The sequence below is a fragment of the Chaetura pelagica genome, unplaced genomic scaffold, assembly GCF_000747805.2.
Source record: "Chaetura pelagica isolate M959 unplaced genomic scaffold, ChaPel_1.0 scaffold648, whole genome shotgun sequence".
Classification (NCBI taxonomy): Eukaryota; Metazoa; Chordata; class Aves; order Apodiformes; family Apodidae; genus Chaetura; species Chaetura pelagica.
Genome location: NW_009954321.1, coordinates 1 through 14918, shown reverse-complemented (window position 1 = coordinate 14918; position 14918 = coordinate 1). Strand labels below are relative to the sequence as shown.

At 35.3% G+C, this 14918-nt stretch overlaps 1 protein-coding gene across 1 annotated transcript in view; it reads left to right on the top strand.

Moving 5' to 3' along the window:
• The window catches only part of NAALADL2 (N-acetylated alpha-linked acidic dipeptidase-like 2), a 121912-nt gene extending 107652 nt beyond the window's left edge, over positions 1–14260 (top strand). Inside the window, exons 6-7 of the mRNA XM_010004177.1 lie at positions 8252–8395; positions 14160–14260. Of these exons, the coding sequence (XP_010002479.1) occupies positions 8252–8395; positions 14160–14260 (245 nt within the window). The remainder of the gene's footprint in view (positions 1–8251; positions 8396–14159) is intronic.
• Positions 14261–14918: the final 658 nt, after the last annotated feature.

The window sequence follows — 14918 nt, the reverse complement described above, 5'->3', positions numbered from 1 at the left end:
TAAGATTTACTTGCCCACAGCCTGCTTTCCAAAAATATGATTATGCTGCTTCTTGTTCTGAAGCAACCGCAGTCAATGGCACCTGGAAGGTTCTCTGTTTAATGTGACCTTGGGTTTGTGTGAGATTCTGAGGGAAAAATGTCCATGATACTTTAGGATAATGCAGTAACACTGATGCCTTGCAAAATCAAAGCAACTGAGATTTTGATAACTTTCAGGTTCATCAATTTAGTAGTTTCATTTTGCGTCAAAGCAGTTAAAATATTGAATTCTAAAATATCAAAAAAAGAACTCAAAATACTTTCATCTGTCAAGAGTTTTTAGAAATTGTTTTGAAGGTCACCTATGTTAATGTTTAAAAACTCATTATAAATATTACCAATTAATTTTAATAAGTTAACTGTGTAGCAGGGAACAATATGTGATGATAGCTGTAGATGCATTCTAGTTCATTAGATCAAGTTCATTATCCTGTAGGTTTCAGGAACCATTATCACAGAATCTTCATTAGAAGAATATGATCTGTGCCTTTTCTTAGCTAATGAGACAGATATATCAATTTGTCAACGGATTAGTTTTGTTTTATAAAGTTTGTTTTCCACCTTCATATTTCATTGTTCTAGCACTATATTTTTGTTTTGTCTTTCCAAGTTGTTTTATTCAGTTAGTTTATGGTACTTTTCAGATCTCTCTCTTTTAAGAACCTAGTATCACAAAGCTACATTAACAGGTTACTGCCAGTGAATCCCTTAGTTTTTATGTGATAGAAAGGAGCCAACTCCCCTAACTCCCCTTCCCTACCCCCTTTTTATTTTTACCTGCAGAGCAAAGATACAATGCAGTAATTTACAGCTATGGAAATACAAGCTACAACTGGAAGTAGCATGGTATAGGAGATCTGGATGCACATTTGTGTACACATACCTGTGTACATACTCCTTTGAATTGAGTAGGAAATTTATTTTACCGAGAAAAAGTCTCCGGCATTTGAAAGAAATTTAAAAATGATAAATTATTTTAAGTATTGCCTCCATTTATTTTTTTTGTTTCAAATTTTCTTTGCTTCTCATCTTCCTAGCTCAAATTGTCCTTGAATTTCAACAAAATTATTTATGTTGCATGCTCCTTGCTGGTAACACAAGTTCAGTTGTGCATGTTCCCCTATTGAGGATGCAAAGCTTCTTAAAAGATGTGGTTCGGGAATCGTTTAGGGCCAAGGACTCCACCCGGAATTTTCAATGAATATTCACATACAGAGTGCTGTTGTGTGCAAAATAAAATCCAGTTCTCATGGGTGTTTGTAATAGCCTTCTAAAGCTGAATACAGCAGCTACAGTAGTCAGCATGAACATAATAAAGCATTACAAATACATAAGCAAGTTATTAACTAAATTAAATACCAGTGTTTCTATCTCTGAGGAGAGCTGCAAATAGATTATAGTTTATTTGTCTCTGTTCTGCAATCCAAGAAATGAACCAATATGTGTTCCAGGGATTTCCATAGGTTCAATATTTTAGGATATTCAGAGCATAGCTCATTATCCACGTTGTACTTATAAAACAGGATTAAAGATCTTAAGAAGACCTATATCTTCATTCTAGAAAACCATCATTTGGGCTCGACTGGCCGTGATTGTTTTTTTCTTCAGTAATTGTTATCAAATTATTACTGCTACAGGACCAAATCTATTTACTGTATCTAATCTTGCAGGTGAAAGATTAATGAATTAAAGATTAATGTAGAACTTTCAACATTCTCATTGCAATCTCTATTTTTAAAAACACCAGTTCTTCCCCTCTGTATTTAAGTGTACTTTTGCATTGGGTGTAAGTCCTTTAGAACAAGATACAAGAAAACTGATTTATGTTTTTTTAGTTGCTCATATGCCTTTGATACATATAGCCAGAACTTGAAAATGAACATCACTGCGTGCTCCACTAAAAACTAAGTGGTATTAAATAATTTTAATTAATAGAGATGCATTATTATATTCTGTGTACTTCAGATGGATAAATTAAGTGCTTTTGACTGCAATCCTCTGAATTATCTTGTGGGCACAGTAGTTAGCTGAAGAACAAGTAGTCCAGAGTATAGCATTGTGAGTGTGTCCTTACCTCTACCTATTCCCTTTGCTGTGTGTGGAGTTAGGTTCTGCTGTCAGTGATTAGCAAACATTCTAATTCACTACTTGCATGCTTTAACTCAAATTTGGAAGAGGCAAAACAGCCATTTGATGCTGTTTTGCATGCAGCTCAGCACACCAGATGTATGTACTGCCATTCAGAGGGACCTTAATATCCAGGACGAGTGGGCTGCCAGAAATGTCATTAAGCTTACCAAAGGGAAAGGCAGCATCCTGCACAGGGGAAAAATAAGCCTAGCACCAGTAGCAGCTGGGGTTTGACTGGCTGCAGCACAGCTTTTCGGTAAAGGACCTGCAGGACCCAGTAGAGAACAAGTCAAGCATGAGCCAGCAATGTGCTCTGATACCAAAGGTGACCAGCAGCATCTCACACTGCATTAGGATCAGTGTTGTCAGCCAGTAAAGGGACGAGACTCTTCCCCTCCACAGTGGGATGCTGGGTGGAGTTTTGAGCTCCCTCATACAGAACAAGACATGGACATGGTGAAGCAAGTGCAACAAAGGGCGGTGAAGATGACTAGGGGATTTGGAGCATCTGACATAGGAAGAGAGGCTGAGAGGCATGGAATTGGTTATTCTTGAGCAGAGACTTACGGTGACTTCAATGTGCGTCAATTGTTGATGTGAAGAAGATGGAGCCAGCTTCTTCTCCAGTGGTATTCAGTAAATAGATGAGGAAACTGAAATACTGGAAATGGCCCTGAAGCATAAAGAAAGCATGCTAGTGTGCTGATTTATCTGGTAAGAGCACTGCTGTGACGTGGTTTGGGGAAATGATCTAGCTTTAAAGGACTTCAAGAAAGTTTTTGATCTGGTTCACAGTTATGACCATTGCAACAGTTGTGCTGGCACAATTAATGGCACTGCAGCGTGGGGAGAGGAAAAAGTAACAAGCTGTGGGAAAAGGAGGAGACTTCAAACCCTTGGATGACTCCATATGTCATCAAACTGAAGGCAAAATGTGACTTTCCATGATTTCAAAAAATATGGAAGAATAAATCAGAATATATATTATTGTAATAAAGGTATAGTGTACCACAGGTAATGTATGCAATTTGATTTCACATTGTCTACCGAATCTATACAGACAGAACGTGAATCTGAGTCATTGCAGTGTTCACTACATGCTATAAACAAAATAATTGGTATCCTAAACCTGTCACTTTCAGTGTTTTCTTAGAGATTTTCTATTTCCATTCCATTCCTTGTAGAGTGTTATAGGGCTTTTATTATTTTTAATAACAATAAATCTCATTATTGTGGGCAAAAGGGACTCCATGCTAGTTTGTAACCAGAACAATGATGGCATATGTAACCTGATGTATATTCTGGCTGCTGCAAACATATTTCACCTAAAGCAAGACAGTTATTTTGCTGTTTGTAGTCTTAATCATCACTGAAGGAAAGAAAATCTGTATCAGTGTTTCAGTTTTGTGTTTGTTGTTTGTTTTGTCTATACTGGCCATCACCAGTGTAGAAAATCAAGGTTTATTTCATGAGGGAATAAGCTGTACGACCCATTAACTCCTTAATGTACCAGAAGTGGCTTTATTTCTTGAAGTGGTTAAGGAACGATCATACATATAGGAGGTGCTTTGTGCCTTAACTCCTAGTGTGACTTAATGGTCCTACTAGTGAGTGGGGACCCATGCTTCATGGCTACCTGGATTCTTTTTGCAGGAGGGAGATAAGTCTTGGGTTCTGCTGGGATAAGATAAAAACTTGCAGATACCAGTTATGTCTTATTGTCATTTTTGCATCTTCTGCAAAAAGCATGGGAGAGATAATAACCAGCCAGTTCCTGTAACTAGCCATAAACTAGAGAAAAACTGTTTGCCCTCTCAGAAAAAAAAGAGCTGCTACATTATCTTCATTGGTGTTTTTTTCACTGTGGGCTGCTACCAGACAGTAGGAAACCAGTATAAGAAACTACCTGAGGTCTAACTGGAATATGGCACGGCAGGTTGGAAAAAGCAGTTATAAAATCAGTATTCTAACTTTCTTTTTAAAAAGGAACATCATTTACTTACCTTGGAGGTAAAAGCTATGGGAGCAATTTTAAAGTGCTAATGTTGAAGACTAAATGTGTATCTGTGAACTATATTATAAAACATGACATGTGGAGTAGGTACATAGTGTCTTACATAATTCAATGCTTTCAGAATTCCTGATTTCAAAAAATATTTAAGGGAATGATCCAACCTTGGAGTAGCAGAATGTGGGATCCAATTGTGTTTTCTGTACCAGAAAATGTTTTCAACAGAGCAGGCCAAATTCATCTGTAGCACAGTCACAGTCAAAGGAATAAACTAGGACTGTGCTTGACCCTGGGTATTTAGATGGGATGGACCCAAGTGGTGCTCAAACACAAAACAAAGTATATATTTTTTCAATGAAACTGATGAAAAAAAAATAATCCATAATGTGTTTGGCATTTGAATTCAAAGTGTTCTGTAATATTTCAGTTTTAGAAGCCACCTCTCTCAAGCTTAGTACATTGTTTGATTTGTGTCCAGTCATGCACATACACATATCAACACACTTCCCTCCAGATTCCAGTTCAGGAACATTGTATACTTAATAGTGTGGGAAATAGACTTGCCAGATACAGGATTCATGAAGTAGCTTTACTCTTATGAGAAAGATTTTTAAAAGTCCAAGTACATGTCTGATATTTCATATTTTGGATTATGTTGTAAGTCTGAACATCAGAGCAATCATTTCAAGCAGGTTTGATTCATTCAATTTGATTAATACCTCTGCATATTTTAGGAAAATATAAAGTATCAGTTAATGTTGGGTTTTCTGTATAATTATTTTTCATATTATGTTTGAATCATTAATTTGGATGCAAAGATTTGAAGTTTGCTAAGAATTGCAGTATTTGTTTTTTGAAGTCTTTAGAGATATTTATTATCAAATTTAAGACTCAGATAATATTGTCAAAGGTGTTTGTGGTCATTTTTTTACCTGACTAATGTTTTTGAGTGGGTTTAGTCCTAATTATTTCCCCAGACACAACCTTATGATGTAAAGTACTATGTTCTTAAATTTAATGAAAGTAGAAGATGCTAAGCATGATTTGATATCAAGAATACTTCAAATAGGATCCAAAATTAATATCCGGGTTTTGAAGATGTTAGTTTGAGTTCACCATGCATGCAAAGAGCAAGTTGTGCAGAAACTGAGGTTTATGAATATTGGATTTTTTTTTTAATATATGAGGTTATTTTTAAAGTATTGAAGGCTATTTATTTTTGCCTTGTAACCCTTACAACTTCTGCAAGCCTTTTGAATATCTCCCATCACTGTCAAAATTATGGATAGTAGCTTATATGTCACATGGCCCAAACTGCTGCCTGTCACTGGAGGGTTTCTTTCAGTTCAGTAGTGAGATGAGCCTTTGCTAACACAGGAAAAACTGAGAATTACCTTGTCCTTTCTTCCATGTTACATTCCATTGTTACTTGGAGTTAGGAATATATTTTAGCTTTCTGTAATATGTGGAAGAATTGCTCTTTCTTTTTATGATTTATGACTGACACAATGGTAGGATATGTAAAAAGGAAAAAAAAAATACTTCCATGTCAATTGGTGTGGAATTATTATGTAATTTTGTTCTGTTTTGGCCACTTCTATGTCATTTTAATGACATAGTGTTAGTCACTATAAAAAATGAAGTGGAAAGGAAGATTAAAAATGCTGAGATTATTTTTTCTTGCCACTTTATTAAATAATTTTAGAAGTGAACAGAGATGTTTTGAGATGTTTTTGTGAAAGTATGGCAGAGGTTTTGCTTTTACTAAATAAATGTGTTGCTTGTTATTCTATTTATCTTAAAAAGAAACAAAACTGACAGTATTTTTAAGGTAATTTAAGTAGGCATTAAGATGAGTCATTTGCACTGAGAGACAGGGGAGTGACATTTTTTTGTCTCTCATGTGTTAAGCATATTACCTTAAGGAGGGAAAGTTTTTTGAAAGAGATGACAGCAGTTTCTAGAGAAATATTTTCTTCTCATATAGGCTATAGAGTTTCTAGTTTTATTTTTAAGGACAACAGAAATCTGTTTAAAGAGACAGTCTTGGGTAATGTAAACCCAGATTTGCATCCGCTCTCTTGATAAAATGGTGTAACTAGAATGTTGTGAATATACTTTGTAAAGCAAAACAATATCGCTCTGGTGTTAGGTATTTATGTATGTATACATAGGTCTTGTTAACTCTTGGGTGTTTGTCACGGGTCGTCTGAGATCTCTGCTTCTCTTCTGAATTCTTTTTGTTAACTCTTGTTATCATGAGAATGTGGACTTTTTTTAAAAGTGTTTTTAAGAAAATCTCTTTATCCATCACCAATGTAAAGAAAAAATTGAAAATGTTTTTCAGATTCTTTCTTAGTACTTTCAGTAATTATTTTCCATATAGGTGGTACTCACTGCTTTGAAGTTCTATAATTTCTGTAAATGTGCATAAACATTTTACAAGAATGTCCATCTTTCTCACCCACGTCTCAAATCAGTGCACATAGTTCTAAGCATCCCTTGACCATTTGTGAGCCGTGCATCCGGAAATGCAAGCTGCTTCAGTGCTGGTGTAATTGGCAGAACAGTTCATCATCCTATGCTTCATTGCCTGTAAAGCTGCTTTCAAAGTCATTTATTGGGGGTGCTGTTAAAATTCCTGGTTGCAGAATTTCAAAGTTCTTTTTTATACAAAAGAGAATCATATCTTTTTATTTTCCTCCATATGACTACCAGTAGCCAGTGAAGCACATTACTTCAAAACTGACATATGTTCCATGCTGTAATTCTAGTGGAGAACTCATGGAGAGCAGAAAAGACATAGCAGGAAACTGTTTTTTATCACTTCTACTCTGTAGGCATCTGCTTCAGATTCTGCTCTTTTGAGAAATATTTTTCTATATATTTTCAGTTATTTTTTCTTATCCTTGCTGATATTTTTTAGCTTATACCTCACAAGATACTCTCCAAGTTGAAGCTATTGTCTCCTCCTTTCCATTAATAAAATCCATTCTGAGTTCTGTTCTAAGCACCATAGGGTGATCATCACCATTTTCTTTGCAATAGCGAGATGAAGGAGGAACTCTCTGTGTAAATCTCCCCATGCTTAAATGTTGGGCAATCATTTGTGGAAACTCACGTTTTCAATTAAAGGGAGATTTTAAAATATGCATGAATCAGCTGATACTGTGTGGGTTTTGCTGTGGCTTCTTAAGATCTTAAAGCTGTAAATGAAGTATTCTGATGCTTTTTGATCTGTACCTTCCTTCACTTGATGTCTCTATTCAGTACTCTCTCATCCCAGGCCTCCTTTAGCTGAGCCTTCAACCTTCCATCATAGGAACACCCCTACATTTATAAAATAAATTGTAGTCACCTCAGCTGCACTGAACCCACTTGGAGTCAATGAGAAGATCAGATTGTATTATTTAAAAGAGGAAGGTGAATATTAACATTTTCAGGCTTTTGGTATATGTAAGGAAGCGTATCTCATAGAGTTGCCAGTATATCATCAATTTGCATGTTTCTTGACAAAGTACTCACAAGTTTGTGTGGCAGCTTGCCCCTTAAACAATTCTAGTGCTAAGTAGCACAATATCTGTAGAACTTAAACATTTTGGCATCCCTAGTAAAATGTTCACTGCCTTATGTACGTGCAGACAGATATTTCTGTGTGATTTCAAGGTATTTTAATATCTGTTCTTCCTTACGAGGCTCTGCAGTTATTACTTGAATTTGAAAGGTATTACTGATCAGTAATTCCATTATTCACTGATTCTTTTAGCTACGCACCAAATTAATTTGTTGTGTTTAAATTAAAACCTAATACCTGCTTGCACTCTTTGATAGTCTCTTTCTTGTGGAACTATTCCCCAAATCCTATAATACATACATCTAACTTTGTGGCACATGTTCTTGAAGGGATATTTTTTTCTTTTGGCAAAGTAAGTGCAAAATAACAATTATTTATTTAAGCCAGTTGTTCTATGCTGTGTTGTAGTTATTTGCTTATTTTGTTTTATTGATGCAGCAGAGAAATCTTCCAATTTTCGTTTACTAAATTTCTGTTCTCTTTCTGTTATTTAAGATGGAAGTTACAGACAAAATCGACCGAACCTCACAACACTGTTGGTACAACCAATTTCTGCAGTGCTTGCCAAAAAACTCATTTCCTTACCTGAGGAGACTGTCCAAAATGATAGGTGTATACCCCTCCAAATGCCAGCTACAGGTAATGCAGGTAATAATAATTGTCTGAACCAGGAAATTGTCCAGGTAATGCAGGTAATAATAATTGTCTGAACTTCAAGTTTTACCAGGAAAGCTGTCATCATGATAAGAATAAAATACCTTGAGTAGAGCTAGATGTAATGAAAGAATGCATCCAGAGGGTTTCTTCAGAGATAATACCGTTTGCAAAGTCAGATTATTGCTTGAACAAACCTTTTGCTGATGTAGGGGGAAAAAGTGAGAATGCAGTCTTCTAGCAAAGCGGCTGCACAGTGTTTCGATTAACACCTTCCAGATAACGTTCCAGAGGAGTTGTGTATTTAAACAGTCATCCTGTCTTTATTTTGGTTTTCTACTAGTCTGTCTTTCACCAGGAAAAAATTATATATTTTATTATAATTCCTGTTTAACTTAATTGATTTGAAGCAGTGGTCTCGGGAGAGGCAAATTGAGCTAACCAGTGTATCCTTTGCAAAGTACTGTGATGAGAGCACTAAAAGTCATTGTTAAGAGTAACCACTGTACTGTCACATATGTGCTGTATCATTTGTTTATTGCTTTTGGAAGGTTACTGTGGAATAGGAATTAAAGTATTAAAAAAGGTTGATTAATTTTATGACTTGTGCTAGCACTTCTAGTTATGCATACTAAAAAAGAAAGGCAGAAAGGCCTCATGCTTTCTGGCTTAAGCTGTCACGGTTAGGCAGCACTGTTGCATGGCTCACTAGCTGTTTTAAAGATGAACTGATCTTCCCCATAACCAGTAGACAGGGTTTCTGTAAACAGCAAAAGGAAGGACCAAGTGCTTAACCATTCCTGGTAGGATGTGTGCAGCTTGCTAGTATTAGAGGAATTTTCAACAGCTGAAGTTCCCAGAGGAAAGCATTAATTTGGGCAGGCAGACAACACTCATTTTAGAAAGATAAAAGCCTGTACTGTGTCTGTTTCTCAAAAAGCTTTGTTTGATGGCTGCAGGACAGAATCACCTACAGGGCAGCCTATTTTACTTTTTCAGTGACAGGTGTGGCATGTCTGCTTTAATTCCCTGAGAAGGCAGGAGTTCTGTGTAGTGAAAAATTTCTGGAAAGAAAGAATATTCCCACCTAGCAGTCTAGTAAGAGCCAATCCATGTCCAACTGACTCTGGGGGAATGCAGCAGCTTGTGTTTGATTTCATGTAAAGCTTTAAATTCCACAGTAGTCCATGTGGAATTAAAAAAACCCAAAACACCACAAAAGCCAACAACAACAAAAAAAAACCCATAACAATTTATTGAGCTAGTAGGGTCTATAATAAGAAGCCTTACATAATTCTGTAATGCTTTATGATATAGTTTGGCTTGAAATGATGGTGAAATTGTAGATGTGCCAGGGCCTGTACTGTGCTGAAGTGTTCAGCAGCAGCCTTAATGGAAGAGGTAAAAGACTGGTCTCATGGTAAGAAATCTTGTATATTTATTTAATAATAAGTATAGAAAAAATGCTGAACAGAGCGATGCACATGAGAGTAGTGAAGGCAGAATTTGCAATCTTCCTGTTGATTTGAAGAAGCTTAAGAGAGAGATTTCACTTCTGACGTAAAATTCATCACTTATCTGTCAAAAGACGTGAATGAGCAATTCAGATGATTGGTTGGCTTAAAATTTGTTAGAATAAAATGATCATCATTGTCTCATCAGTATGTTTCAAAAAGCTGAAGCGCAGATTCATCAGTAGTGATTAAACATTTATATATAGTTTTCTCACATTGCCTCTTTTTCCCTTAGCCTTGCAGTTTTCAAGAGACATAATTGTGACAGAGTGGGAGGATATTGAGAGAAACAGCTGAGATATATCGAATGCTTAGAACCTACAAAGTGAATAGTAACAGTTGAAGTTAGTTGTTGGTTTTGTCTCAGTTGAAGGTAGCAATTAGATTGGCTTTTTGTTTAGTAGGGTGCTTTGTTTTTAATCCTCATGAATCTGCAATTCTGTGTTCTCATGAATTGTTTGTTTTTAAAAAAAAAAATAAAACAGGCAGTTAGAAGAAGTTTAGAGTGAAGCTTTATAGAGAAGCTGTATGCTTCTGTATCTTTCCTTTTTTACAGAAAAGTACTAGGATATTTTCTAGGACATTGTGAAGATTGCCAAAGAACTAAAGCACTCCTATAAACATAAATGAAAAAGTCTGTGGTGCAGTAGGTTTTCCTTGTTTGTTAAGTTATCTGCCCCTTGATAATGTGAAATTTGAATCATTAATTATACAAATGGAAAAATTTCTCCTTCATAGCTTGCTACCTGTCAGAGAAAACAAAGACTACCATATTTATTAAACTCTGTGCCATTATACACTATGCTATCAATATGTAAATTTCTAGGTATTTGCACTATGCTAAACATAAATGCAAAAAAAGACTAAGATGCCAGCATATTGTGTGGCCGTGCATCTAACTGTATCAAACAAGTCTGAATTCATTACACAGTATAAATAATGATGTTCTGAAGATATTTCCTGTTGGCATTTCAAAGAAGTACATGTTAAATAGGGAAGGCAGACATAATACAGAAATACTGTATATTAAAACTTACAGACATTTATGCTAATCCTGATTTGTGATTCCTTAAATTCCTTTAAAAAGGTTTTGGGGCAAATAAATAATTTTATGAAAACTGTAGCTTTCATTATTTAAAACAAAAACAAAACCAAACAAACCTATTAGCTTTCAGAGTTCTTCTGAAAAGCTTGGTAGTGTGTACATAAAAAGCTAGAGCCTAACGTAAGGTTTTTGAATGACCGGAACAAGAGATCTGTTGAATGTCATTGTACCTTGACTACCTCAGCTGAATTAGGGCCCTTGAGTAAACATGGCTGTGGGTTTTTGATGATGTTTAAAAGCTTTACTTTAAAATCTATTTCAAACTGATGTATTTTAATTCAGGTGTGGTTTATGTTGATTTCAGCAAGACTTAAATTCATGTTAAAACCTGGGTTACTTGAAGTTATTCAGTGTACCTCATTTCTCTGCTCTTCTCAAATAACTCCTGGTTTTATGATCCAAGAACTAGGTTAACAAAACACATTCACTCACTTAGCACTTGATGCTTCTATACTGGAGTTAAATGTGCATGTAGGTACATTTTTGTATGTGAGTAGCAAAAATCTTGTCAAATTAGTTCAATTTTTAAATTTAAGTCCCTAATGATATTTTTTTTTTTAATCCAGTACTTAAAGGAATACTCAGAGAACTGTCTGATTGTAGGTGTTTTGTGTGATTAGAATTAAAGAATTAAACCAATGTGTTTAAAAATCAGGCTCACACTATACTTCATGCTGGTGTGAGCTCGGAGTAGTTTTTCCTTTTCTTAACTTCTAAAATTGCCAGTCAAATGAGTAGGAATTATCCATGCATCTCTAAAAATAGTTATGTAATTGAGAGAGGAGAGAGGTAGTCCTTTGGGATGAGACAATTTACAGATTTCAAGTCAAGAAATAAATAACACTTCTTAACAATAATATTCTTCTATTTCAGAAGTAGCTTTTGGCTTACAAAAAGTCGAAGTGTGTCACAAATAATGTTAAGCTAAAGTCTCATCATAGTTTTCCAGAGAATAGAGAAAAAAATAGAGCAAGTTGTCAAGATCTTTAAAATACAGCATTAGAGAGAGAGGTTTGTTGTCAGAACTGTGTAAAGCAGATTAAATTTAACTGCTGTTACATACTCCAGAGTACTTTCAGCCTTTTCATCTGGAGTACTAAGCCTTTAAGCTCAAGTCACTTTAAGCTGACTGCTCTATTACATTACTATGAACTCAAATCTCTGACTCCAGAATATATGTATTCTCAGAAGTTAACTTTCTATTTCTTTATTGTCAGTTGAAGACTGGATAGCTGATAGTTGTCTTCAAAAGGATTTATCTTCTTGTTGTCTGAAATAGAGCCTAAAGAAACAGAAAAGGAAAGGAATAAGTTTTGGGTTGAAAATCTTTTTTAGGCAGAGTAAATTGGCTCCAGAACAGCAGTAGGTGAGAAATTGCAGCAAGAAGTAACTCACATAGTATAGATTAAATTTAAACTTCTTTGTCAGCATGGATGCTGTGAGCTTCTTTCCCCTTGTTTTAAAAGACCAAAGAAAGGATCTAGGTGATGGTAGAGAGCTAGGAACTGTATTTTTTAATAAAATATTTTTGAAAAATAATATCTGCAGATTTCTAGAATACAGTTCATCATCATGTGGTGTTAACCTTACGGTAAATTAGAACAGCAAAGTTAATTACAGCTCAAACTCCAACATATGCATGACAGATCAAAATATTAAGTTGATGTGATTTATTATTATTTATGATTTTAATTAACTGTGCTTGACTTGAATTTTCTGTACTGTTGCATTCTAGCAAAACAAGAGTTGTCACATAGAGGACACAGCTACTGATAACAGAGGAGGTTTTCTCTGAATAAAGATTAGAATGAATATTGCTTGTTGTTTTTTTTTAAAGACAGAAAATTCCTAGCAGTTGGTTTACTTTTTTCAAATACCAATGAAGACTAGTGAGTGAAAATATATTGGATTTTGTTTTAAGAGAAATTTCAAGTAAATTTACCAGATGAATTGCCAGCAAATGAACCTTGAAGAACTGTGTTGTAGAGATGTATTGCTTTTATTTTACATGTCGCAGTAAACTCCCTGCTTGCATATTCCACACGTCTCAGGAAGTAAAGCCAGGAAACAAACAGCTAGGAATACATCTGTGGGAAGTTCATAGCCTGGGAGATAGAGAGCAAAATCACAGCCATGGAATATTTTATTTTTTGTCTGTGACAGTTGGGATATGGACGTTGAAGGAATTCTGGCTCAAAGATGCCTTTAAATACAGGCCTGCCATGTACTCTGCCAGTTCTCTGGCTGAAAGAGAACCTCCCTGGAGGTCTGGGATGCTACAGGACTTACTGTCAGACAGTTTCCACCTTTTACCTTAGAGCAGTTTAAGATCTTTTCACTTTTCTCAGATAGAACTTATGAGATGAATGTTAATACAGCTTATTATGCAAACAAAACATTTTAAAGGTACCATCAGCCCCCTGTAGTTAGCTGTTTGTTCCCATTGCCACACACTGCAGCAGTTAGGATGGTTACTGTGTCCCACCTGGTGCACAAAGGGAATGGCATTAAGTCTCAGCAAACAACAGTTCATTTTTTAAACTCAGATAGTTGCTTTGGTCTGCGTTACTACAGTCTCAACTGGCCTAGCAGTGCTGGCAAGTCCCTAATATGTGGGCACATTTTGGAATTTTTCTGCCCTTGTGTTTACACCGTTTCCTCAGCTGATACTGGCTAAGCCAAGACAAGCTGTGTTCTGTTGGCATAAATTTCCAAGTATATCACCAAGGGCTGTGCTGGCTAAGTGATTGGTAATGCACAGGTCTGACTTTTCCCACCTGATTGAGCATCGGGGTTTCTCCAGAAGAGTAGTGTAATATAAACCAGGTATCGTTTTCTGGATATTATTCAAAGATTGACCTGAGCAAAGGCTTAGGTGAGGAGAACGTGTAAAGATTAAGACAAATTTCCTTATCATAGAATTATTTAAATCGTACTTTTTCTCTTTAATTCTGTTGTATCCCAGCAGCATTTCTTGTGTGAATTAAATGATCTTTTAACTCAAGGAGTTGAAATTTCTTTTGAGATTCCAGCTTTGAACCTAAGGCTAAGAAAATAATGTAATGTTTCATGTTTTAATCTCTAGTTCCTCTCTAATTTTTTAATTTATTTTCTTTTTATCTTTTAACAGGCAAAAAAATAATCAGTCTGAATATTCAATCAATCACAACTTACAAGACAATTTCTAATGTTATTGGATATTTAAAAGGAACTGTTTTTCCTGGTAAGTAGCCCTTTATAATTTGTATAATTTGTTTTATAATGGCTGGAAGTCATACCTGGAGTCAGGATTCTTAATCTGAAATTAAGGGGATATTATAGTTAAAATAATTATATTTTTACACAACAGTCAGGAATTAGACCTTAAGGAGTATTAGTATTTTATACAAAGTAACTATGTTGGTGGTTTTAATGTTAGAGTGTGCTGTATTGCACAGTTTGAGTTAACATCCAGAATCTCTGTACAACTTTTAGAAAACGTTTTGATTTTTTTTTTCTAATATTAGGAGAATTTTGAGAAAAATAAAAGGGCTTCAAGTCCAGAACTGTACATACTTCAAGTGTCTCACTGAAAGCAAGGTGTAGGGCAGGATGATCTCTGGTTTAGCTAAGAATCTAATATCTAATGGGATTATAGTGTACAAAAAACTCTTTCTGAGTTCTTAATCACACTTGCTGCAGCCGTATTTTTAGTTATAATCATGCCTTAATCTAGTTTTATACAAGTCTACAAATAATAATTGCTGTTCTGTGTGTCTAAGAACTAAACAATAAGATTTGAAGTGCAACTGTGACTTGAACTACACACTCTGCCTCTTTCTTTGTTATACGCAGATAATGTAATAATCAGGAAAATGTAGGAATGAAAATAATTTGAGCTTATTCTGTC